Source organism: Vulpes vulpes, chromosome 2 (assembly GCF_048418805.1).
Source record: "Vulpes vulpes isolate BD-2025 chromosome 2, VulVul3, whole genome shotgun sequence".
Classification (NCBI taxonomy): domain Eukaryota; kingdom Metazoa; phylum Chordata; class Mammalia; order Carnivora; family Canidae; genus Vulpes; species Vulpes vulpes.
Genome location: NC_132781.1, coordinates 41,884,682 through 41,911,925, shown reverse-complemented (window position 1 = coordinate 41,911,925; position 27,244 = coordinate 41,884,682). Strand labels below are relative to the sequence as shown.

The window sequence follows — 27,244 nt, the reverse complement described above, 5'->3', positions numbered from 1 at the left end:
CATCACCACTATTCAATCCCAGAACATTTCCATTACCCCAGAAAGAAACCCCATACTCGTTAGTAGTCACTGTCCACTTTCACGGAGGAGGAATAGGTGGGCTTCCTGTTGATGAGATGCCGTGCAGGCCTGTTATCTGTGGCACACACCAGCCTCACACCCTGGGAAGATCCTGCTGGGCACCTGGGGACAGAGGAGGGAAGACCTCGGACCTTCACATGAAGGGCTTGTCCCCATTGTGGCACCAGGGCCTCTCTTCCTCAACACTCAGCCCTGACAAGGCTCCAGAGGTGCCTGGGTGCCAGTCAGAGGACTCAACCACTATCTCACCAGCAGCATGACTTTAGGCAATTACTTAAGCCCTCAGAGCCACAGCTGGGTCTCCAGCTCTGGCCAGAATTCCAGGCCAGTCTTCCAGGCTCACTGCCGCTACAGTTCATGCTCAGGGGGAAATGAAAGTCCCTGGCAAGTTGCAAAGCTCCTGATAAGTGTGTTCCCAACAGTCTGTGGCAGGGATAGCCAGAGCACCGGCATCCCTAGGCACTGTTCCAGTGGTTGTCCAGGGTGATGAGATGCTGTGCAGGCCTGTTGTCTGTGGCATACCCCAGCCTCACGGGAACTAAGGCCAAGTCTCCTGGTCCATCCACGTCATGGGCCTGTGTCAACCCATGACAACACACACCAGCCACCACAGTCACTAGAAGTTGTTGGAAATCCAGGCTACCAAGCCAAGAACTTTAGGGACGGGCCATGGGACCCTGGAGTGTCAAAGCTTCATGGACTCTGACGTGAGGCCAGCTGTAGGCCTCAACATGATCTCACGGTGGGACCTGCAGGAAGCTCGCAGCTCCTCCTCCCTGAGACCATAACCGTGTTTCTCCTGGGACCTGTGTCTTCCCTCAGCAGGGGTGGGGTCAGGGAGGGTCCAATGAGTCCATACAGCCACTGGTGACAGGCAGGGGCTCCACATGGGTGGGTGATGGACAGGCCAGAGGCAAAGAGCCCCAAGAAACAGGGATCAGGCCGGACACCCACCCACAATGAAGACTGACCCCTCAGTGGGTGCCCTGCCACACGCAGACCCCATTCCAGCTCTACGTCCCCTTCCTGTCCCAGCCCGGCTGGACCTACCTGTGAGTCACTGACAGTCCGATATCCCTTCGTACCATCTGTGGGGATCCATGTGGGAGATCTGTGGGGAAAGAGGCCAGTCAGGCAGGCTGAAGAGGCCTGTGCACCTGTGGCCTTCTAGATCAGAGACCACAGGCTAGGTGGGTGAGATGACTTGCTGCAGAGTAGATAAAGTTGTCCCTAACATTCAGAACAGGGACGGTCCAGGGAGACTAATGGGGCAGTGTAGTTACCGTCATGCCTGACCTGCTTCTCCTGTGAACATTACTGTCTGGTCTCTGCAGGTGGTTACGAAACCATCGCTATGTGGCTCCTCGCTGCAGTGGCAGGCAGCAGGCAAAGCAAAGGTAAGGACAGAAGTCTCCACCTATGCCCACCTCTCGCGCTCCCTCATGGACACATCCTTAGGTCATCATTTGCAAGGGCTTAATTTGGGTCTCTTCTTGTTTAGTGGGTAGGAGCTCTCTGATCTTTGGCGGAGGTTCTGAGGCTGAGCAGCCATGTAGCACATCCAGGACCTTTATAGCTACAAGCACCTTGAGAATTTTGCTCTGAGAGCCACCAGAGCCAGATCTTAGCAGGTAGAGCAAGGACAAAGTGAAGTTGTATCATGCTCCCACTTGGGCCAGTCCCACTGGCTTCTGGAGGAGTCTCAGATCGCAAGCTTTGAGATGAGCCTTATGTCTACCTTCTTAGAGGGGACCCCAGGCTCTCCCTGTCCTAATCCTGGGTTCCCCCATAAGAACAGCATCCCTAGTGGTTAGGCCTTACAGGTCAGGCAGTGGAGGAACACCCGGAGGCAAGCTCTGCATCCACTGGCAGTCCACATGTCCCACTGCCTCCTGCCCCTCCCACTTCCCAGTCCTGCCTCTGCCCCTACTCAGCACTGCCTACCTCCTCCTAAAGGAGGGGTTCTCAACTGAGTCCCTGGATGGACTTTAGGGGTTCTGGGAATCCTCTGGACTGGAAAGCTCTGTGGGTGGACTTTTCCCTGGAAGGTAGGTCTAAACTTGTATCCAGTTATCAAAAAGAACCATAACCCAGAAAGGTCAGGAACATGGTGCTTGAGGGATCTGTGGCTGTCTCCTGTCCTCAGAATCAGCAACAATCCCAGACCCCCTGCCTCCTCGTGCTGGCCTGGCACATACTTGGTGCTCATTAAGTGCCAGTTCACTTAATGCCAAGTATCACATACCTGAGCACACAGAGAAGGAAGGATGGGCCAGAGGTGCTGGCTCCTCCTCCCACACTAAGGGGGCTTGATCAGGACCAAAAGGCCCTGTGCTACCCCCTGATGATTGGGGAACCCACAATCACACTATCACAGTTCTCTCTGGCATATCTGCTCTGGGACTGACTTGTCCTGCCTCCCTCCTGGGACCCACTTCACTGTGAACAGCCAAGGCCATCAAAGTACATGGGTGTAAAAGGGATTAGGCTGCCAGCCTAAGAGAAACAGACTGTAGGAAAAATGAGATTTCGACCATATAAACAACCTGTAGTGGACTTGTAATGTCAGCTATGGGTGAGAGATACGAGGCAGGTGAGAGGGCACAAGGGCCAGGCATCAAGCACCCCTCATCTAGATGAAACACTCGCCCTGAAGACTTTGTCCTGCCTCCTGGCAAGCTAGGCAAGCAGTCCCACAGCAACTGGGAGGATGTGGGGACTGGGCTGTCCTAAGGATGCTGATGATGGATTCTCCTCCAAGGCTCTGGTAAGGGCCCTGAAGTTTTCCCCTTGTGCCCTGGGGAAGGGACAGTGCAGCCTCCCTCCTCACTCACTCTATGCCTCTCTGGTGGTCCTGCAGCCAGCTTCATTTTGGCAGAGCTACAGCCTATTATCCCCCTAACCCACTGCCCCCTACCTTGTCACTAAGACCCTGCTGACAGCTTTGTCACTCTGCTTAGCCAGCTCAGGACAGGACAAAAAATAAACTGCTATTTTGCTCAGGCAAAAACCAGACGTCTCTGCATTTCCACTGAGACAATTCAAAGCTGACCCCAAAGGCATGGTAGTTTCCCTCCACTCTGACTCAGGAGTGAGAAGCCCTTTCACAACAGCCAAGTGCAAGACCCCACTTCTGACCTGGAGGTGGATGGCTGGATAAAGGGATCAGGGGCCACGTGGGTCTCCTCCCCTCTTAAAGGGGAATTCTCATTCACATCCTCCGATCTCTTGGGGCCTCATTCAGAGCCAAGCTACATTCCTGCTGGCAAGGTTGCCTCTCCCCTAAAAAGAGAGGTCCCAAGACATCAGCTGGGTTCTGTGGACAGCTAAAATCCACCTACACCAGACAGATGGTGCATACCTCTTGGTTATCATGGCAGCCCAGCAGGCAAGGCTCCCTGCCAGAAGTCACCTGTGGGGATGACGAGGTACAGACTGGGCCTGAGTAGGTACTGCCTGCAGCCCAGGATGCTCTCCAGGTCTCTGCTTCGCAGAGAGCAGCTCCTGGCTGGTCTGAGGCCACCTCACATCATCCTAAGGTCACCTGTCTTAGAGCTACTTCCTGAGGTGGTTCCCAGCACCTCTGCTTCTGAATGGTGAAAAGGCCAAGTGGACTGGGACAGGTTCAAAGAAATCCACCCCAGATGGGGACAGCAACACAAACACGACTCCCAAGTGGCAGAGGGGATGAAAATGAATCACTCTTACCAAACCTGCAGGAGACAAAAGAGAGAGAAAAAGTGGGATGGCACCACGCTGGTTCAGCATGTCCCCTAGGATATCCCCTCTTGGGAGGGAGTGGGTAATGTGCTCAGTTAAGGACTTTAAGCCCCCCGACCATGGGGTAAGGTTGGCTACGTGACTATGGAGACAATTCCTCAATGGAAAGGGCTAAAAGTTACCCCTAATGGACACTGGAGCTACACACTTGAAAAGGAGAGCCCATGTCCGGAGAAAAGCTGAGTTCCCCAACCCTCAGAGGTACAAGAAAGTAGAAGGCATCCAAAGAAAACTACCCCCTTCCCCTGTGCCCTGCCGACAAGGGCAATTTTTGTAATAGCAAAACTGACAATGACCTGAAGGTCCATCAGGGAGAGGGTAGGTAAACTATACACTGCAATGATATGAAAAGGTTAAGAATAGGAGGTAGTTTGAGGGTGCTTGGGTGGCTCAATCGATTACGTGTCTGCTTTCAGCTCAGGTCATGATCCAGGAGTCCTGGGATGGAGCCCCACATCACTCTCTGCTCAGCAGGGAGTCTGCCTCTCCCTCTCCCTCTGATGCTCCCCCTTGCTTGTGCTCTCTCTCTCAAATAATTTTTTTTAAAAAGGTGAGGTAGTTAAAAAAAAAAAAAAAAGATGAAGTAGTTTGAATAATTATAGGTATATACAAAATTGATAACCTGGTTGGCTCCCCAAGGGGAATGGGGTGACAGGAAAAATGGTGGGGGTAACTCACACTGTCTGCCCCCTACAAACTACAGGAGCCACAAGGCTTCTACATCTTGAGACATGTGACTGTTAATACCCATTTCAGTAGATTAAAAAAAATTTTTTAACATAAAAAAGATATTTTAAGATATATGTACATAAAGTTCTCAGATATAAAGTAAGTTGAAAAACATTGGTTAGGGGTACCTGGGTGGCTAAATTGGTTGAGCACTCAACTCTTGATTTCAGCTCAGGTCATGATCTCAGGGTTCTATAGGAATCTATAGGATCTCTATAGGGATCTCCGAGCCCTATGTCAGATCTCAGGGTCATGAGATCGAGCCCTATGTCAGGCTCCTATGTCCTCTTGCAGGGAGTCTGCTGAAGATTCTCTCTCCTTCTCCCTCTGCCCTTCCCTCCATTCATGCTTGCATGCTCTCTCAAATAAATGAATAAATCTTTGGAGGAAGGAAAATAGAGTCTAGAAAAGACTACATGGTATTTGACAATCATTAGAGGTTTCAGTCATATATTTCAGTTCTCCCCCATTTGGGCATATGGGAGAATTACATTTCTTGGTTCCTTTGGGTAGGGCCATGATGGTGAGTGGAATTTCCAGGAAACAGCATCTAATCACTAGTGTGTAACATCTAAAATTCTTTCTTCCTCTGCCCTAGTGCAATTTTCCAGATAATGTTTGAGAAAGTGTTTGCTCTGTCAGCCTGGGACCTGGAATGAGACCAACCCACAATGGACAGGTGGCATGAGCAAGAAATAAATCTTTGTCGTGTTTTAAGACTCAGAGAATTAGGGGTTATTTGTTACTGCAGCATAATGTAGTCTATCCTGACTGATGCATGGTACCATTCTGTGTGTGTGTGTGTGTGTGTGTGTGTGTGTCCAGAAAGAACCTAGTAGGCAGCATTCAGCTCAAACTATTAATGAAGCCTGGAGAGTGAACTGAGAGACACAGGTGCTTTTCACTGTGCACGCTTTTTTTATTTTTATTTTTATTTTATTCCATTTTATTTATTTGAGAGAGAAAAAGTGAGTGAGAGACAGGCCATGAATAGGGGGTAGGGGAGAGGGAGAAGCAGACTCCCCATTGAGCAAAGAGCCAGATGCAGGTTTCCATCCCAGGGCCCCAGGAACATGACCTGAGCCCAAGGCAGACGCTTAACTGACTGAGCCACCTTGGCGTCGCCACTCTGCACCCTTCTACATTGACTGATTTTATTTGTCCTTTTAAAATAAAGCCCATATTACCTTTATAATGGGAAAACCACTGACAGAACTTTCAGGGGACGGCAAACTGAGCACTCACCTCATCGGGGAGACCTCATCAATGCGGTTCCCCAACTGTGACTCATGGGACTTGCTCCGGGTGAGCGTGGGGAAGCTGGGCAGCAGCTGAAAGACCTTGCGGCTGGGCGGGGGTGGTGTCCGCGGCGGCTTCAGCTTGGTGTGCCTTCGCAGCTGGGGTGTGGTTGGGGGGGTGATGAAGCTGTGCAGGGCCCGGGGGGTCAGCCGACCACTGGTGTGCAGGAGGATACAGGTGTCCGAGAGGCCCTCGCAGGGGCCAGGGGTCAGGGAGTCTGAGGTGGGCAGAGCTGACACGGACACGGAGCGTGGGCCCTGGGCACCGCTGCCCATTCTGCCCAGCTGGGCACTCCCTGGGGGCCAGGGCAGGCTGGCTGGCGATGGGGTATCCACCGAAGACCCAGAGCCACTTTCCCGCCGGGCATCCAACAAACTCCAGCCTGAGTCTTCTTTGTGCTCCCCTCCTGTGGGCCAAGAAGTTGAGTTACAGATGATGGGAGCTAGAGGGAGGTGGGTCAGCACCCAGAGAGGGTAACACTTTGTCCAGGGGTGCACATTTCCTTAACAGCAGGCTTTGACTACCAGCCTTCATACAGGCCTCTCACACACACAGATCACCCATGTCACCTGTGACTGCGAGGGCACCAGCACAGGTATTACTGTCCCCATTTTATAGAGGTGAAATGAGGCCCAGAGAGAGAATGGCTTGTCCAGAGTTCTTGCTGCCAGGTCTGTGGGGAGCAACGTGGGAAACCCAACCCAAAAATGGGTGACCTCAGAGAGGGAAGTGGTAACTGATCTTTAGGAGTCAGGAAGGGGAAGCTGGGGTGCTTAAAGAGAATGACTACATCAAGAAAATTCAGGCACCAGGGGAGGAGCATACCAACCTTCAGTAGTAATCTGCCCCGGAAATTTGCTAGGAAAGAAATCCGGTTAAAAGAGGATCAAATAAAAAATAAATAAATAAATAAATAAATAAATAAATAAATAAATAAGATCAATAGCCACTTCCTTCTGAGAGGAGCCCATGACTTTAGGCTGCCCACACAGAAGACCCCTAAGACCATGGGGGCAGTTCCGACTCAACAGCCTAGTCTGTCCATTCTTTCAAGCATATACTGGAGGCCGGGTGTCAGGCCTTGGAAAAAGGCATCCACTGTGCTCCAAGAGTCCAAGGAAGGTGACAGTAGCATGCCAAGACAGAGATGCCTGGGCCCCAAGGGAGCACAGAGGAGGGGGACCCTAACTAGCCTGGAGGTCCAGGGCTTCCCAGAGGAAGTGGCACCCGAGCTGAGCCAGCAGGAGAGGGTAGCAAAGCAGGTGCACCAAGCAGAGGGAACAGCATGTGCAAAGGCAGGGAGCACATGGCACCATCTGGTGACTATGAAGAGTTCCCTGTGCCTTGAGAGGTCAAGGTCAGGATGAGCCCAAGAGATGCAAGAGATGAAGTGGGCTGGTCAGCCCCTCTGGGGCCAGCTCAGGAGGGGTCCTGAAGGCCTCCCTAAGGACTTCAGGTTGGAGCTTAGAAGGCTTGGGGAGATACCAAAGGGCTGGGGGGCAGGGAGAAAGGAGCCTGTCTATAGAGACCCCACTGCAGGGAAGGAAAAGACACCTCCCTCCCGGTTTTATCAATGACTGGAAGGTACGAGAAGGTAGCTTTTGATTCAAGACCAAATGAACTTCCACATCAGAGTCATCTACTTTGTTCCCCATCTTGCTCAGTCTTCCCAGCACATCAGGGAGGCCACGGACACTGCAGAGGTCCGGCAGCTAAGCGAGAAGTGGGCCGGGAACAGAGCCCTCAGTCCCAACCACAGCACTGGGCCTCCTCCCACAGGGCTGTCCGTGCTGAACAGCCTACAAATACGACACAGCCTGGAGAGCTGCAGAGCTCCCTAGGGTCAGAGGTGCTCAAGCCCAGCCCATACAGCCATTTATCAGGGATGGTGGGGAGAAACTGTCCTTCCCGACTCCCAGGGGCTCTTTGTATACACCCTCCCTCCTACTCCCTGGCATCAGGACTTTCTTTTCAGGAGCCAGTTCTACAGAGGGAGTTACTCAGCCTGTGTGTGCCTTGCATTTGCTCTTATAGAACTGCAGCCACCACTGTAACTCAGAACTAATCTACTAGATGCACTGGCCTGTCTCTTACTGAGGGGAGCAAAGAGTGACTTCCACAACCCATGAGCAAGTCTGCCACCCAAGTAAACAAATCGCAAACTCTTCCAGTTGCCCATTTGATCAGCATCACTCTGAATCAGCACAGAGGTGGCAGATGGGTCTTGACACGCATGCCAACACCAGTTAACCGGCAGTGGCTCTTGATGATGACCTGGAGTCAATCAGTAGGAAGAGCCTGGGCGCAGTTAGTGATGTGTGATACGGATGAGGGACAGGAAGCGTGGGCAGAAATAGTCTCTCCTGTTCACTAGCCACAGGCATGAGAACTATCCCTTACCTTTCTTAAGACCAGTGGCCACAATGTCAATGTATTCAACATTTTCCATGACCCTGTAAGCCCAATACTGAAAAGAGCACTAATATATGCCAGGCTCTCGCCTAAGCACTGGACCTTCACCCATTTCATCCTCACAACAACACTATGAGAAAATGTTATTACCTTCATTGTACAGATGAGGAAACTGAGGCACAGAGGAGTTAGGTAACAAAGGTCCCATGGATTCTAAGAGTGCTAGGCCCAGGCAGATGGATTCCACCGTCCATCTTTACTGCAAATAAACTGCTCTCACCAAGCCCTGTTAGTTGCAACAGACTCTCTGATGGCATGATCTGAGAGGCACGGTGATGGCGGTACCCACTCAGTTCCCAGCAGATGCCCCTGAAGCATGGTCACCGCTCAGCAGACCCATTTGGGTTGGGTGTGGCCAGGACCCTCTTGGGGACATAGGGGTACCCAAGCTGGTACCCAAGCATAGGGTACAAGCTGAGACCAGATGAGAAGGATGTGGAAAAGATCCCCTCCTCCCCAGAGGCCTCCTCCGGGGCATAGCAGAAAATCACCCTCTGAGGAAGAAACCCAGCTCTGCCGAGTGCCGAATGTGGGACCCCAGACAACTCACCCAATGCCTCCGATGCTCTAGCTACAATAGGCATTCAACACCACCACTTAAAAAGGTGTTGCCACACACATGGCAAGTGCCTGGTTTAATAAATTAGTGCTTAATGAGCTGGTGATCTCCCTAGCTTGGCACCTAGGATGGGCAGTCACCTTCCTAACACAAATAGGTCACCACCACTTGACAGCTGGCTTTTCCACATTCCTTACAATTCAGGTATAAGGAGGGAGGGCTGACAAATTACCCCCAATCCCAGCTTGGGTGGCAAGTACTTCTAAATTTCCACCGTGTAGACACAGCCTAGCCATCAACAAAGACTGAAGCTGGAATTCCAGCTCTGCCACCCACTGTTGTGTGTCCTCGGCAAAGCCCTATCCTCTCTCTCTGGGCTCAGTCTTCAGCCTTCTCTGTAAAACGTGGGGATGAGAAGGAGGACTACATCTCTCTCATGTTTCTTTGGTACCTGCTGGAAGGCCTGGCCTGTCGAGGTCTTCTGAACTGAGTGAAGCTCTCCACACTGTGTTCAGAGGACTTGGGCGACAGTAGGGCCCAGGAAGAAATAAAGCCCACTCCCCTCTGGGGGGAAAAAATCAAGCAGAGCATAAACCTCGATAGCTTCCTGAAGCCACAGGCAGTCAGAAATAAGATAGGTGGCTCAGATAATTAAAAACAAGACTGCTACGCCTGGGTGGCTCAGTGGTTGAACATCTGCCTTCGGTGCAGGGTGTGATCCCGGGATGCAGGATCGAGTCCCGCATGGGGCTCCCTGCATGGAGCCTGCTTCTCCTCCCTCTGCCTATGTCTCTGCCTCTCTCTCTCTTGGTCTCTCATGAATAAATAAAATCTTAAAAAAAAAAAAAAACAGAACTAATTCTATTCATTAGGCTCATTTTAAAGCCTTATTGGCATGGTAGTGGGAATATTAAATCACGGCATTTGAAGCTGTTTAAGACAAGATTTAGAAAGCCTGCAAATAATTCCCGAGGAACTCATTCTAATGCCAGGATTACACACTTTGCCTGGGGCGGCCATGTCCATGCTCACAGCTGAAACACCATACAATTTCTCTCATCATGCTACTGCCTTCTGAGCAGATAGCCCAGCATCCAGTGGGGACAGGAAAAGGTAGGGAATAGGCTGGGGTGAGCCAGGGTGGGGATGGGGCTGGAATGCAGGGAGCCTCAGGAGAGTTCAGAGCCCAACAGATGTGCTCCAAAGAGGGGAAATCCCACAGGGCCCACCTAGTGGCCCGGTATAGGGCCTCTGACCATGGCAAAAGCTTTCCTAGCTCGATCAATCAGGATGCAAACCCTATATCTTAAGTCAGGCCAATCCACACACTCTCTGGCCTTTCCAAGCTGTCCCACAAGCCCTGGGCTACACCTGCCCCACCCCCATCAGGGGCCCCAGGGAACCAGGACAGGCCTGGAGAAGGCTGATGTCCCAGCCCAAGTGGAGGGACAGGAAGCTGATGGGGTTGCCATCAGCACCGGGGACGCTGGTCCTACCTACCCAGACCTGTCACTTTCCGCAGGCAGGCAAGTGCATACTGCAGGCGGCCACACTCCTCGGTGTTGGCCCCGTAGCGCCGAAGCGTCTCCTTCACCTTGACCTCGTTCATGTCCAGCAGGGCATCCAGTGTGAGCTCGCTGAGGATCTCCTGAGGAAGCACAGAAGGGACAGGCAGATAGCAGTGAGTAGTCAGGCCGGCCCTGGCGCCCTTCTCATCCTCTCCGTGGCCAGGGCTGGGCTCCCCCGCTGACTGGCAGGGGCCAGGTGCTGGCAGGCCAGCCTCCGACCAGAAGCTGCCACTTGTCAGAGGACACAGGCTGCCAGCTCTCACCCCCACCCCCAGCGCTACCAGAGACAGCAGCTGAGGCCAAGATACCAAAGCTTCAGGGTCGGGGTGGGGGAAGGAAAAGAAAGGAAAAACAGTGAAGTTACAATGAGGGCACATTGCCCACTTGTTTCTTTTCATGCCTCTGCACAGAAAAATGATGAATCATGACAACTTTTTAGAATGACAAGAACTTCAGATAAAGATGGCCCTTTACCACTTTGTTATACCTGAATTAGACAAGATAGATTCCAAATAAAATTGGCTCAACAAGAGAAGGATTAAAAAGAATGAACCCTCACCGAGCCCCGTATAGCCCTGTATATATATTTAATATATTTAATTCTCAAAAACCTTTAATTTAATTTGTATTAAATTCTCAAAACTGTATTTAATTAAAAACTGTATTTAATTAAAAGCTGTATTTAATTCTCAAAAACCTTTCAAGGGTTCAAGGTAGCAGAGAGGAAGAGAGAGACTCAAGTGTCACAAGGGCTCCATGTGGCCTCGGGAGGAATGGAGGAGGCAGGTGAGAAGGGACGCAGGTGGCTTCTAGCAGAGAGTGGTCCCTGGCTGACCAGCAAGGTAAAGAGAGCCTCAGACCTACCCAAAAGGAACTGGCTTCTGCCAACAATCTGAACACACCTCGACATTGCTTCTTCCCAAAGCTTCCAGGTAAGAGGCCAGGCTTGCTGACACCTAATATTCTTGGGCCCAGTGAGATCCTATGCAGGGAAAAGCTAGCTGAGTCCACCTGAGCTCCTCTATCCAGTTCTCCTCCTACAGAACCGTGAGCTAATAAATGGGGGATGTTTCAAGTTGCTCTGTTTGTGGTTGTGATACAGCAACAGAAAACTAATAGAGAGAGTGAATATTTGAATCAGGGCCTGACTTCGAAGCTTGTGTTCCTTCTCCTCATCAAGGAAGGAGGGGCACCTGGGTGGCTCAGTGGTTGGGCCTTTGGCTCCAGTTGTGATCCCGGAGTCCTGGGATCAAGTCCCACGTCAGGCTCCCCACAAGGAGCTTGCTCCTTCTGCCTATGCCTCTGACTCTGTGTCTCTCTTATGGATAAATAAATAAATAAAATCTTAAAAAATAATAATAAAGGAAAAAGGATCCCCCCCACCCCCCACCTTGGCTGATTGCTTTGAGCCATATTTGATACCAAGTCCAGGCTAGACACAGAGAGAAGGGACATGTCTCTGGCCTCAAGAGGCTTGCAGGTGATTGACATAAAAACAAGTCATTGCAAAGCAGTATGATATGGCCTAGCACAGAGAAAACTCAAAGAGCTACCTGATGAGGGGTGGGGAGGATGAGATTGGGGATTGGGTTTTTTTTCCTCTTCTTTGGCGCCTTTCAATATTTCCCAGATTTTCTCTATCAGGGAAGGCCAGGCATCCCACATTAAATGATTCATATAAAGCTTGTAGTTCTTCAGAAGCTAAGCTGATTTTCATTGATTTTAGCAAGCTGTGCAATTTTATTTTAGAAAAGTTTTTGTCAATTCATGCTGGTATAGATCTTAGACTCAGGTGTCAAAACAGAACCTGATGGAGATACTGGCTTTAGTCCTTAGAGCAATGGGCTGGGGGATTTGCGATCCTGGTGGTGGAAGGCCACAGCTGAGGCCTGGGGTCAGGCCAGATCCCACCCCACCCCACTCCTGCACTTTTGTGTCTTGTGTATATTCTTCGATCTCCAGGGTTGTGGACAAGAATCTCAGAGCTGTTTAGAATGATTCACCTCGAAATTTGGAAAAATAGGCATGAAAAAGCACCAAGAAGCTAGCTCATCATTGGCTGGACAAACCCTTGGTTGCCAGAAATCCTTCCATATGATCAAACTAGAGTGTCACAGGAAACTGCTGATAAGAACAGTACAGACGGGAGGCTGGTCAGATAAATGTCTCCAGGCAGCAGCTTTTGTTCGATCCATGCATCTTCCTTATTGGCTACCATGATATTCTTCATCAAACGCAGTTTTGACATCTTTTTCCCTCCTTCTACTATGGAAACCAATTTGGCAATACTGTCAAGAACGAATGGAAGTGATGCTGACCTTTACACAACTGCACAAAATGACCCCGCCACCTTTCCCTGGAGTGTCCCCCCTTCTCACCAAAGGAGCATTTCCACACCACACCCCCAGGCTGTGATGACTCAGCAGTTCCCCAGAAAAGAGATTCTGAAACCAGCCTAGAAACCCAAGCCCCAATCTAATTATAATGCAAATAGGGATTTTCTGCCTTCCTTTCTGTCTTTCTATTCTTCTCCTCCCCACCCACACCAAGTTTCCAGTTCTCAAACATAATAAGTACGTTTATTACGACAAACCATCTGCCCAGTACGATGTGCCCAGAGCTTTGTATGCTCTCTCTGTTCAGCACAATTCAGCAAGGGCAGGCAGTGAGGCGCACCTTCCCAGGCCTCGGAGTCCTCAAGCAGGGCAAGCTACCGAACTATGGGCCAGACCTGAAACCCATGTGTGTGGATTGCAAGGCTCCTTCAACTATTTCCCACTGACATTCCTCAACATGCCAAAGCCTTGGGAAGCAATTAATAGATTAATTTTTTCAAAGTAAATTAAATGAATTAATTTCTACCTGCTTTCTGAAAAAAACAAAAAACAAAAAACTATACTGTGTAATGGAAAGTCTTTGTTCTTCATCAAGTGAAGCAACCTCCTAGAAAAGGAAAAGAATATGGTTAAATCCATTTCCTTTTAAAAAAACAATGAAGAAAAAAGGTATTTCCCTTAACGTTTCAAATTAGCTGGGAAGTTTCTCCCACTGCCATGAAGCTTCATGCATCACCCCAGCACACAGAACAAGGCAGCAGGGGCTACCTTCCCTCTCTTCCTCTGCCCTTTTTATGCACCAATTCAAACCAGAGGTTGGCAAGACATAACGGGGGCAGGTGGGTGTACTGGGACAAAAGAGCCAATCCAGGGTCCCACTTAAATTGGAGCTGCCCCCACCTCTCCCTGGACAAGCCTGCTTTCCGGAGTGTGAACTGTGTACATCCATCCATGAAATGAGAGCGCTAGCACAACACGTCATCATTTCTGACTGCCCCTTCCATTCCCTAACCCCTCCTCTCCTACAGGGTTGATCACTGAACTGGAGAGAGGGACCACGCCACTCTACCTAAAAGCTGTGGTCAAAAAAGCTATCCACCAGTCAGCAAGTTACTTGGGAGAGTGAGGGTCTCAAATACATAAGCCTCAGGGCCAGGCTGTGGGAAATGAGACCAGTAGGGGATGTAGCCCACTTGATCTACCTTTTAGTAGAGATAGAAGTAGTAGAGACACTTTTCTTCTTTACTGGACAGCAAGAAAGCCACAGCAGCAAGGATGATGCGAATCAGAAACCCACCCTTTGCCTGCACTCAGTGTTGGGGTTCTGAGGTGAGGCAATGAAGGGCTGCCAGATCTCACATAGAGAAATCTGGGGGCGCTGGGGAGGCTCAGTTGATTGGGCACCCGGCTCTTGATTTCAGCTCAGGTCTTGATGTCAGGGTTGTGAGAATGAGCCCCGTGCTGGGCTCTGTGCTGAGCATGAAGCCTGGTTAAGTAAGAGTCTCTCCCTCCTTTCCTTCCCCGCTTCTCTCTCCCCATCTCTTTAAAAAAAAAAAAAAAAGAAAAAGAAAGAAAGAAAATAAAATGAAAAAAATTGAAAAAAATCTGGATCTTTAGCTTATTTGGGGGTGCCTGGGTAGCTGAGTCAGGCGTCTGACTTTACCTGAGGTCACGATCTCAGGGTTCCTGCTGGAGGAGGTCTTCTTCTCCCTCTGTCCCTCCCCTTGCTTATATTCTTTCTCAATAAATAAATAAAATCTTAAAATAAGTAAAATAGCTGATTTTTATAGGGTAGCAACTAATACAAAACTGTGCAGACCAACAGTCACATCTGAGAGTTACAAGGAGTCCCCAGCAAGGAGACCCTATGTGAAGAATGTAACACCTTCCCAACTACTGTCTGATTAGCAACTTCTAAAGCTTTATTTCTGTAGGCACACGAGGAGGGGAGGCAGCCCAGAAGCAAATGCCCTGGGGAACATAGCATGGGGTGGCCAGGCCTTCTCAGTGAGGTGTCCATGCTGGCCCTAGAGCACCACCCGAAAAACAAAGTACCCCAGCCTTTCAACACCTACAAGTGATTTCAGACCTAAAATTAATTCAGTCGAGGTGGGAAAGTGCATAAAGCAATCATGCTGGAGTCAGGGGAACTGGTATACAAAGAAAAGGCATACCTCCAGCTCTGAGCTGGACCTTCAGCTAGACATCAGTCAGGCCTGGGGAGTGGCCCTGCTTATCTCAAGCCATGGCCCCAAGCAACTCGACACCCCCAAACCTCACATATTGAGGTGACCTGCCCACCCACACAAAAGGGCCCAGCCAAGTCTGAGTTAGGAAGTTCTTTTAAGCCATGTGCAACAACTTCCCTGGATCATCCCTAAACTGAAAGCACACTAGGGAATGAGTTTCACCAACTGCTGCAGGTGACCCCACACGCCCACCGACTACCCTGCAGGTGAAGCTGCTCTGTCTCAAAGACAAGGACCCAGACCCTGGAGCTCAGGGCAGGGAGACTGATAGTCCATACTGCCGAGGAGAATTCCTGCCCATTCCATCCCAGCTGCTGTCTAAAAACAAAACGTGAACTCGGACACGGTAGGGTGGGGGATGTCAAGCCCTGGCTCTCACAAGACTTCCATTAGCACCAGCACAGAATGGGGCAGCAGTGACCTGGGACAGAGCAAGAGCTCCTGCCCACCCCCACACCGCCCCATCCTTCAGGTCACCGCATATGTTCTCCCGGTGATGGGAAGTTACTCTTCTTGATAATAATTAAACAGTAGGGTTGGTTGAGTGCTGAGGTCACTCCTGGCCTATGGTGTTCAAATACCGGTTTTGTTCTCTCAGGCAGGAGGCGGGGCTGGGCCGCGGAACACAGCTCTCCCCTCCCCTCGGCACCTGGTGTTAGAGGCCAGGATGCTGTCAGACGGTATGGTATCCTGGGACTTACCAGCAGCCACGGGGCTGCATGGGGTCTATACTTAGAAACCTGTACCGGCTGACACCAAGAGTTGTCCACACTCACCCTAGTCAGTCAGGAGTGGAAATGCCTGGGGCTTCAGCGCCTGTTTGTGGGCCACGTGCAAGAAACCAGGGCAGCTCCAGGCTGAATTCCGGTGAAGGCCTGGGTTAAAGAAAGCCCAGGAAGCAAACCCACACTTCGTGGTTTGTTTAGTCTTCTGGTCCGAGAGCACAGGATGGGTCAATAAAGTCAGTAAGTGCCCTGTCAGTGCTGCTAGCTCTCCAGGTCCATTTGCAGAACTCAGATGTCTGGTATGTGGGTGCAGGGGCATCCCCCACCCCCACTTCCCTGGCTGCCAGATACGTAAAAGGCCAGGATCCTTCACTGATGCTTCCCTGGGACTGGTCAAAACCCCAGAGCCCAGTGGATGGTGATGCAGACCCCTGCACACCCCTCTGAGGCCAGGGGAGCAGCTAGGGAAAGAAAGAGAGGGGAAGAGCAAGGGAGTTTCTCTGGCAGCCCAGGCGGGGAGCCCACATGCCCCTGTTTGGCAAGGGAACACCTGCCAGGTGTTCCTCTCTGCCCTCTGCCCACAGCTGGGCCTGAGGAAGAGGGGCAGCAAGACTTGGGTGACAATAGTTGGAAATTCTGGGAGGCACAGGTGGAGCTGAGGCGATGAGAGCCTGGATTGGGCAGCTTTCCATGGGGCTTCCATGGAGCTTCCCCATGGGGCTTCCATGGAGATCCAAAAGACAGCTTTGTCCATAGGGTATACTGGCTTGGTCTGTGGACCAGTCCTGGGCCCAGCCTCTTCTTATCTCAGCACTAGGAAATGAGAAATACCCCCTTCCCAGGAGAAGTCAGCCACATTCTGGAGGGCTTCTCTCCACCACCTCCCAGTCGGACAACATAGTGAAGGAAGGGCCAGACCTGGTCATTGGAAACCCCATGACCTTGGGCCAGTCCCAACCCCTCTCCTGAGGTCTGGTTTCACATTTGTAAAATGAGTGTGTTTGGCTGATTTAGATCTGTGGTTCTTAACCCTGGCTGGGGGGCTTTTTAAAAAGATCCTGATGCTCGAGCTCTACCTCAGATCAATCAAATCAGAATTTCTCAGGGTGGGGACCATGAGAGAAGGCAGGCTGTAGGGCCTTACATCCAGCTAAAGTAGCCCAGGGCAGAGAGTCTGAGAAAGAAGACAGGTCTGGCCAGGGCAGGGCAGGGCAGGGCTGCGCCCTGGGGCTGACCACTGCCTGTCTTCTCATGAGGCCCACACTTCTTCAACTTAACCCCAGCTTAGCCCAAGCTCACAGAAGTCCTAGGAAAGGTCTGTGCCTGCCCTCCTCCCTCCCATAAGACAGGATAGGGGCTCAAAGAGTGGGGAGGCAGGCTGGAATCTTTAGGGAGTGGCTGTCTCTGGCCTATGCATTGGTATGTCTGGGCTTAAAAGCCTCAGAAAGATGGAGCAGCAGTGGGGTGAGGTGTAGGGGTCGAGAAATGCAGGTCAAAGGAGGAACTGAGGAGGAGGAGATCAAGAAAGAGCAAGCAATGAGCATTTATTATGCATCTCCTCGGTGCTAGGTGCTCTGTGGGATGAACTACAGAGGTGTTTATGATTCTCATAACATCTTGAGATGCACGGCAAGGTTCAGAGAGGGTAGATAACTTGCTCAAGACCACACAGCCAGATTGGTAAGGCTGAGGCTTACCAATCTGAGGCTACCTCTTCCTATTCCCAGCCAGCTGGCCCTGCCTGAGCTGGTGCCCACTTCTTTGCTTTATTAAGTGAGTTCTTCTGCCCAGGTAGAGTTTACTTGGCATCACAAGGTCACGTCTGGTTTTCCTGGCTCCACACCATGCCCTATCCCTTATGCCAAGCTGGGTCAAGCTCTAGCTGTAGGGGTTAAAAGCACCTGCAGGCGCCACCCCCCAACCCAAGGGGCTTCTACCCACATTCCCTTTCAAGGCTCTCTATTTTCTTTGTGCCTTCTGGGGGAAACCAGTGCTTCCTGACTCCACCTCGGACAAGATCTCCAGCTTCTGGTGGCACGTGCTGTCACCACAGCCACCATCATCACCCCAGGAGCTGGCCCCACCTTCCTAGAAAGTCTGCCCTTTGTCTCCATGAGCCCTGAGGTACCTAGGGCAGGGACTGAGAGGCTTTTCCTGAACAGAGAGCAAATAATCTTCAGCTTTGCAGGTATATGGTCTGTGGAAGAACTACTCAAACCTGCCATAAGAGGTGCCCAAACAGCCATGGACAGTATGTCAATAAATGGGTGAGACCACATTCCAATAAAACTTCAAGTATAGGGGGATCCCTGGGTGGCTCAGCAGTTTAGCGCCTGCGTTCCGCCTAGGGCGTGGTCCTGGAGTCCCGGGATCAAGTCCTGCATTGGGCTTCCTGCATGGAGCCTGCTTCTCCCTCTGCCTGTGTCTCTGCCTCTCTCTCTGTCTCTCATGAATAAATAAATAAATAAAAATTAAAAAAAAAACTTTAAGTACAGACACTGAAACATGACTGTCATTAATTTTCATGTGTCACAGAATAGTCTTTTTTCTGTTGGCTCAAAATGTGAAAACCATTCTTAGTTTACAAGGCTGTACAAGAAACAGTGGTGCTCTGGATTTGGCCCAGGAGGCACAGTTTGGCAACGCCTGATCTAGGGGGTCACCCAGCTACTCAACAAACACACATCAACTATGCTGGGCTCCACCTCCTCGTGGCCTGCACCTCACTGCTCCTTCTTTTCCACCTCCTTCTGTGCTGACAGGCCTTCTTCCCCACCCAGCAGCACCAGCACACAATCTGCAGAAGGGGACACAGAGGAGAGGCTTCAACGGAGGCCCATACACACCTGCCATCTAGGGTACCTGCATTTTGTCACCTTCCTCTGTAGCATCAACACACATTGCCAAAACTGCTCCTCCTGGCTGCTGTTTGCAAACAGCCACACACACCCAGCTTTAAGAGAAACACACCTACACACATACACACCAGCTTCGGGATTGTGTGCTCACCCCTCAAATACACGCTACTTCCCAAATAGACACATGACACATGATACATGTCTCATGTAGGCTTCTACAGGGGCGGAGGATCTTGTCTACACCCAGGATCTTTGCTGGACGGGGGGCGGCGGCTACTGTCCCCTAGACTCCACAGTAAAATACTCTAAAACAAATAAAAAATAGAACATTCAAAGATAAGATTGGGGTCAAAGTGGGACAGGGGGAGGGTTTGCCAGCAGCCAGAGAGCTACACTAACCCTTGGGTGACTACCAAATGGGAAAGTCCCTTCCTGGACAAGTAGGGCAGAAGGAGGGAGGGAGAGCTGCCCCAGAGCCGCAGGCCCTCCCTGGCAACCCTGGTTGACACAGCAGCTGACAGCAGGACAAGCATGGTGGCAATGGGGATGCAAGCCAGGCCAGCAACTGGGTGACGAGAGGCTCCAGAGTGAGGGTGGGTGTACGAGGGACCCACAGGGACACCTCTGAGAGGGGGGAACTGTAACTGCTTGGGGAGCAAGAGCCCCAAACTGGGATGCCTGTTAATCCCATGCACAGGGTGCAGGGAGTGGGGTCTGGTTTGAAATGGATCTCCTCATGGGAAACCTCTGCTCTTCTGAGGGCAAAGGCAAGGATGGAAACCAATAGGGGCTCCTGGGTGTGGCCATGCCTAGGGCCAACTTTACTGCTGGCCAGTGCTTCCATCCAAACATACTATTAAAAAGAGGATTCCCACCAGGTCAACTGGTCTGCTACTTGCACCTCCCTCCATACCTATCAGATTGGGGGGCGGGGGGACCCAGCTGAGTCCAACCAGTGAGGCCCGCCACACCAGAGTGCACCCAGACTGGAGAACAGTCCCTCAGGCCACAGCAGCTTTGCTTAGGGTCCTGACACATGCCTGGCCCCAGCCTTGGAACCTGGTGGGCCCCATCCTGGGGCCAAGAGCCAAATCACAGACCCCTCTACCAGAGTGGCACGTGCTAACATGTGGTTATACAGTCTGTCCTTTGGGGTTGTTTATCTATCTGTCTGGGTGGGGGAGACACTGGGCCACAGAAAGTGAGCCCAGGGCGGAGACCTGAGAACCAGGACGTTCCACCTGAAAACAGGGGCTGCATTGTTTCCACACTACCCCATAGGCATCCAACCAGGAGACCAAGATCTTTTAGGAGATCTCTGTAGTTTTCCAGAAACCCTGTAAACAACTCCTGCCCCACAGCAACAATGGCCTCAAAGTATAGAAGCCCAAGTGGATGGCCAAGACTCAAGCCAAGGAGGCCATTGCTGGTGCCACCAAGGTCTGAGGTCATGAAAAATGCTAATGGATATTCGTGAGGTTGAGAAGAAGATAAATCCTTCCTCTGCCAAGGTCAAAGGGCAGAATTTAAAAGGGACCTGAGAAACAATTTAGTTCAAGACTCATTTTATGGAGAAAACCAAGGATCACAGAGAGGAGGGAACATGCCTGGGTCACCCTGACCAGGGCCCAGATTTCCCTACCACTGTCCAGCACTGTTGATCCCGGGTCCCTGGGAGAGTCACTGGTTTTCATCATGGGCTTTCCTCACACAGATGTAAAGGTTTCACTCCTGCCAGATTCTCTGAGCTGCTCTAAGAAGCGAGCCAAGGGTAAGAACTACCTTGAGATCTGCCCAGAGAATCACCTCCAAGGCACTTCTTGGAATGCCAAGCCAGGTGCTTGCCTAGTGGGCCCAGAGTCCTACGGAATCCAAAAGCAAAGGACTTCTAGGCTTATGGCCTTACCCAGAGACCAGCAAGTCCCTTATGTCTTGGTGGCTTAAAAGACAAGTGGGCAGAAAATCTCAACTCCATGTTCTTATCCACCCCTACCCGTGCCCACTGATGACAGTGCCCATTTTTCTTTTCTTTTTTTTTTTTAAAAAAAGGTTTTATTTATTTATTCATGATAGACAGAGAGAGAGAGAAAGGCAGAGACACAGGCAGAGGGAGAAGCAGGCTCCATGCCCGGGAGCCCGATGTGGGATTCGATCCCGGGTCTCCAGGATCGCGCCCTGGGCCAAAGGCAGGCGCTAAACCGTTGCGCCACCCAGGGATCCCCCCATTTTTCTTTTTATTGATAAGAAGCAACAAATCCCACCCAAACACCGAAGTCCTGCCATGCGGCCTAAGACCTGCCTAGGGCTGAGGCGCACTGATTCTTACTCAGCTTCTCTGCATGCTTCCTCTTTCCACAAACAATCTAGTCATAAAAATAACCACTACTGGTACTGTCACTGCTCGTGAAGTGGCCTGGGCACAGCTGCTTGGTAGCTAAGGAAACTGAGGCTCAGAGAGATTAAGTTACTCACTTAAGACACAGCCACAGAGCACCGGAGCCTGGATTGGACTCTGATCCATGTAACTCCAAAGCTAGCACTCACAGTCTCTACACCCTGTGGCCTTGCTGGCCTGGGTGACCAGAAGCACCAACAGGCAGGGCTGGGCAGCCTGTACAAGTTCAATTTCTTAAGCTCCCTACAGAAGGATCAGGCTCAAAACAAGTATATATCCTGCTCAAAACAAAAGTATGAACAAGCCAAAAGTCAGTCATTCACTAAAAGGATGGGGAAGATCCATTTCGGTAAGATCCTAACAGTTCCCCAGCCACTTTACCACAAGAAAGCCAGGGAATCAAACAATGAAATGGAAATCACAATCACAATGTATCTTCCAGATACATTCTATAGACAGTTAGCAATGCAAGAACTCAGAGCCCAGCCAAATGTTCCCGTTCTGGGGACTCACAGAAGGGCCACCTGATCCTGGACCCCAGGACCTACCTTGTAACCCTCCAGCCTGGGCTGGTCCAGGCTTTGTGTTTCTTGCAGGACCACAGGTGGTGGGGTCCCCGAACCCCGTGCGGCCTTGGCCATCACCCAGCTCCATAGGCAATGCATGGTGGGGGTCCCAAGCCCAGGGTCCCCAGCAGCCCCAGCCCCAGGAGCAGTGTCTCAGAAAAGGACAAGGCAGGGAGAGCAGTTTCTGTTTTCATGACTGTAGTGAACAGTCACTGTAGCCAAAAATAGTTTGTGCCTGGGAGCTGGGGAGTCAGCACATACCTCCTGGAGCAGGTGCTAGTTGTAAGACACTCCGGCTCTGGCGGGCCTCATTGCAGGGGCCTAAGGACCCAGACACCCAAGATACCTGGGATACCAGGCCACAGACAGAGAGGTGTTCTTTGCCTCACTGCTCACCTCCAGAAAGTTTGACCTGAGTCAATAAGGAACACCATCGTCTCCCTCCTCCCAGTGAATCATCTGGGGAACCCCCACCCCCACATGAACTCCAACTATCCCCAACTTTCCTGGAGTTCTCACACATTTGGGACTGGGTGGTTTGGACAACCACAGGAAGAGTTCTGTGAACTACGGCGATGCCCTAGATGGCACATAAGACAACCATTACAAATGAGGTGCGGCTGTCGAAGCTCTTAGAACTTTACCATATACACATGAAAAAAAATGTAATAGAAGTTAAGGGGGGCTGCCAGTGGCTGTTGGAGTTGTGGGAGGATTTTGTTTGTTGTTTTGTTTGTTTTTAAAGTAGGCGTGATTTCAAGGCCCTGAGATGGAGAGTCGCATGCTTTAACTACCTCATTGTTTTCTTTTTTGGAGCTGATTTTTTTTCTCAAATTTGCCTGCAATGAAATATTTGTAACTAGATTTATGAAATGCTATTTTGAAATAAAACTGTGAAAAAGGAAAAATGTTCAGGTGTCACAGAGGGAATGTATCACATGGTTGTTAGAGAACTGAAAATTTGGGTTTGGGTGTATCTTGTGATGTCTGCTATGGAGCCAGATATCCTGGATATGGATCCTGGCCACATCACATACCATCTAGGGGACCTCAGATAAATGACACCTTCAGTTTCTCTGGCTCAATTACATATTGAGCATTAAAGCATTGCCTCCTGCTATAGACTAAATATTTGTGCCCCCACCCCCCACCTCAAAACCTAATCCCCAGGGTGTTGATATTAGAGTAGGGTTTTTGGGAGGTGAGGGGATTATTAAGGGTGGAAGCCTCACGATAGGATCAGTGCCCCTAGAAAAGAGACCCCAGAGAGCTGCCTGGCCCCTCCTACTATGCAAAGACATAGCAGAAAGACAGCTGCCTATGAACCAGGAAGTGGGTTCTCACCAGATGCTGAATTTGCTGGCACCCTGATCTTGGATTTCCCAGCCTCCAGAACTGTGAGAAATACATTTCTGTTGCTCATAAGCTCCCGGTCTATAGTATTTTGTTATAGCAGACTAAGACATCACCTTATAAGGCTTGGGGAGGACTGAATGAGAGACATTCCATGTACAGCTCATAGCTCAGCCCCAGGCACATTGGGAACACTCACTAAAGAATTATAGCACAGGGGTGCCTGGCTGGCTCGGTCAGTGGAGTATGTGACTCTATATCTCAAGGCTGTGGGTTTGAGCCCCAAGATGGATGTAAGGATTACTTAAAAATAAAACAATACTTAAAAAAAAAAGAGATGCCTGGGTGGCTCAGCAGTTGAGCGTCTGCCTTTGGCTCAGGGTGTGATCTCGGGGTTCGGGGATTGAGTCCCATATTGGGCTTCCGGCATGAAGCCTGCTTCTCCCTCTGCCTATGTCTCTGCCTCTCTCCCTGTGTGTGTCTCTCATGAATAAATAAATAAAAATTAAATTTAAAAAAGAATTATAGCATAAATTCCTTAATAAACTTCATTTAAAAAAGAAGAAAGAGAAAGAAAAGTCAACAATGAAGGCTGACTGGAAGGAAATGCACCAAAATGTTTATACTATTTCCTGAGAGTAGTAAGATTAAGGGATAAATCATCAATAAATGTAGAATTATTATTTTACTTTCTATGCTTTTCACATTTTGAAAATGAACATCTAGGTAAATTACTGGATATTAAAAAAAGAAAAGCAAAAAGCCAAGAAGCAATGATTACCTCTGTGAAGGATTACAGGTTACTTAACTTTGCTTCTCTATATTTTCTAATCTGAAATAAATACTTAGTGCTTTCACAGTGAAGAAAAAGAGAAATGTCATCAAAAACAAAATGAGGGGATGAGTTCACTAATTATATTCTAGAAATGTGATCTCTGCTGGCCCCATCAGGGTCAGGCCTTATGCAGTATCTCAAGCCTGAGGCCCTTTGTCTCCCACACAGACACAGGAGCTCTGCTCAATGATGGAAATGGGACACAGTGGTCACCCCTGAGACCCACGGGGGAAAGCCAGGTGACCCATCCCCATGGAGAGGCCCTGCTAAGGGTGGAGACCACTGCTCTTGCCATCTGGGGATGACGGTGTTTATGCACACCTCTTCTGCCGCCCGAACTGTCTTTCCTCCAGGAACCCATTTCCCCGAGTACAGGTGGCACTGAGCCTTCAGACCCCACACTCTCCACCATGCTATTAAAGGGCTGAACCATGAGCCAGTGTGGGCTAACTGGAGTTTCTCATCTTCCTAGCCCTGTGATTGGTTCTGGTATAACATATGACCAAAGGCAGGCCATTCCGAGCCTTCCCTGGGATTTTTCAGCTACCATTCTTGGGAAGAAGTTCTCCCTAGGCAAGCACTACCAGTTATGCAGAAGAAAGTGAGGCTTAGCAGCTGGTGCCTGAGGCCTGCCATGTGGAGTGGGCCTGGCTGAGTAGTATACGCTAACTGCATCATCTGAACTTCTGTGTCCAGACTTCCCCAGACTTGTATTACTTCAGCTGATAAGTCTTTAGTTTATACCAGTCAGTATTGGAACTTGCTACAGCAAAGTTCCAATTAGTAGGAGAATATAATCGTTTGTACTTAGTATGTACTTACTATGTGCCCTGGTACCATTAATGCCTCCATCTATTTATGCCTCCCTTTCAACCATCTCATTAATAGCTACTGAATACTGACTGTGTGCCACTTTATTCCACGCTAGGAATACGACAGCAAACAAAATATGTAATCTTTTTCTAGCCTCTAGCAAGCTTACATCTATTAGGGAAACATAATTTAAAAAATAAAATAAAAAATAAAATAAAATAAAAAAATAAAAAATAAAAAATAAAATAAAATATGGACTTTAAATTTGTGAATAAATGTTAAAAAGTAAAGAGCATGTTGAGATACGGGGGGCATCTCATTTTAGACAGAGTGGCCTCTCTGAAGAACAGATTTCTAAAGATCCTAGCCATGTGAGTATAGAAATTTCCAGGCAGAGGAAACAGAATATACAAAGGCCCTGGGCTATGACAGGAAACCTGACGTATTCTGGCACAAGGCGAAGTGCGGAGGGGTAGGAGATGGTGTGGAAGAAGGAGGCAGACGCCAAATACTTCAGGGCCTTGCAGATAATGGTGAAGGGGCTTAGATCTTATGCTGAGTGCAAGACATTAAATGAAGGACTGTACTCAGAAAAGTGAAATGATCAGATCTGGGGTATCAGAAAAATCATACTTGGCTGAAAAATGAAATGAAGGAGAGGGCAAGAATAGATAGAGTGATGATAGGTGCTACTGCACAAGTCCATGCAGTAGCTAGGCCTGGGGAAAGGGCAGTACTGAAAAAGAGACATAGGCGGATTTGGGATTTATTTGGAAATAGAGCCAGGAGGCTTTGCTAGTCAAATGTGGAGCTTAAGGATGCAAAAGGAATGAGAAGTGACTCCTCAGTTTCTACCTAGAGAACGTACAACAGAATAAACAGGCTGAGAGGGAAGGGACTTGTCCATTAGCAAGTGGCAAAATCCAATTTCTGTCTGCCTCCCAAAACCAGGTTCTGAGCTATTTCCAATCTTGCTACTTGCCCCAAAGCATATGGATGAGAACCAAGTCACCAAAACGTCTATGTTGATTGTCTTGTAAAAGAAGGGTAATAAAAGAAGAGGCTTTGTCTGAAATAATGAAAACACTGTGGTGTGGACACAAGAATTCCCCAATGATATCTGGCTGGTGAGGTGTGTCCTAGAGCAATCTTGCCTTTGAGGCCAGTCCCGGAGGATGGAAGAACACAAACTGGCAGCCCAGGAGCTGGATGGCCCCAGAGGTGGCTCCAGCACGCCCTAAGCCAGAGTCATCCCGCAGCAGGACTACAGGCACAGAGTTGACCCAAGTCCAGCCCCTCACCAAACAGAGCAGAGGCAGCTCAGGAATCCCAACCTCAGCAGCCCCCAAATACCTCCCTGCAGCGGCCCCTGTAATTCAACCTTCACGAGCCTAGATGAGAAAGTTCCTGAGACCCCCTCAGCCCAAGGGACCAGAGCTCTGGGTGATCTGATCTTAATTCGTTCATTCAACGAGGACACTTCAATGTGCCAGGCAGCAGGGACAGAGTCTCGAACAAAATAGCCTGATTCCTGCCTGCATGGCTCTTCCAGTCTGGCCAGTTTTCACTGGACATGGCAACAGCCCAGAAATCCAAAGAATTGAAGAGATGGACTCACCATTCATAAATGCCAACCAGTAAAAGGGGCAACCAGGACCATCATGCTCTGATTTTTTCCGATTTCTAGAAACCAGGGGCAACCTCACACTCAAAGCTTCAGAGGGCCTTTTGGCTCAGCATTAGAAAATAAATCACTTCATCAATTGGAGAGAGGGAGGTATGCAAGTTCGATTAGGACAGGAACCCATGCGTGGTGCCACCTGGAACAGGACCTGGCATACAACAGGAACTAACTACACTGAATGAGAGCCTGACTGGGAGGGCAGGAGACAACATAGGAAGGCCCTCGGCTCTGTATGGTGCCCCATCTCAGCCCTTCCTCTCCTAGGGCCCCATCTGCTTCCTCAGCTGTTATCTGTAGATCTGTACATCCCACCACCCTGCAAGCCCCCCAAGAAGACTATTTTTTGTTCATCAGTTATCCCCCACCATAATTTTTTTTTAAGATTTTATTTATTTATTCATAGAGACACAGAGAGAGAGGCAGAGACACAGGCAGAGGGAGAAGCAGGCTCCATGCAGGGAGCCCAACGTGGGTCTCGATCCAGGGTCTCCAGGATCATGCCCTGGGCTGCAGGCGGCGCTAAACCACTGCGCCACCAGGGCTGCCCCCCCACCCTACTTAATCCAGATAAGTGATCAATGTATGTAGAATGAATGTATATTAAGGAAAGATGGAGGAGGAAAGGAAGAAAAGGACAAAGGACAGAGGAAGGGAGGAAGGGAGAGAGAAAGAGATCAGTTCAATCATACAGCTGCAGGAGGTAAACCCAGGCTGGGCTCTTCTAAATAAGAAACCAAGTCAAGGAAGGAACTCTGGCTTTGCAATCACAGAGACCTGACTTTGAATCCTGACCCAGCTAACAGGCTCACTGTGTGACACTGACCTGTCACTCAACTTCTCTAAAACTCAGTTTGCTCAGCAATAAAATGGGAACCAAGGTGTCCCCGCCTCCCTCTACCCTGGGTATAAGGATTAAAGAGGACAATATAAACACAAAAACGC

General features: G+C 49.9%; 1 protein-coding gene across 3 annotated transcripts in view; it reads right to left on the bottom strand.

Annotated features, from left to right (window-relative positions):
• KSR1 (kinase suppressor of ras 1) overlaps positions 1 to 27,244 on the bottom strand; it is a 153,962-nt gene that overhangs the window by 33,435 nt on the left and 93,283 nt on the right. For all 3 annotated transcript variants that reach the window (XM_072747777.1, XM_026016296.2, XM_026016295.2), the window contains exons 3-6: positions 10,421 to 10,568; positions 5,836 to 6,295; positions 3,790 to 3,794; positions 1,132 to 1,192 (exon numbers count right to left, since the gene is read on the bottom strand). In XM_072747777.1, coding sequence (XP_072603878.1) covers positions 1,132 to 1,192; positions 3,790 to 3,794; positions 5,836 to 6,295; positions 10,421 to 10,568 — 674 coding nt within the window. The remainder of the gene's footprint in view (positions 1 to 1,131; positions 1,193 to 3,789; positions 3,795 to 5,835; positions 6,296 to 10,420; positions 10,569 to 27,244) is intronic.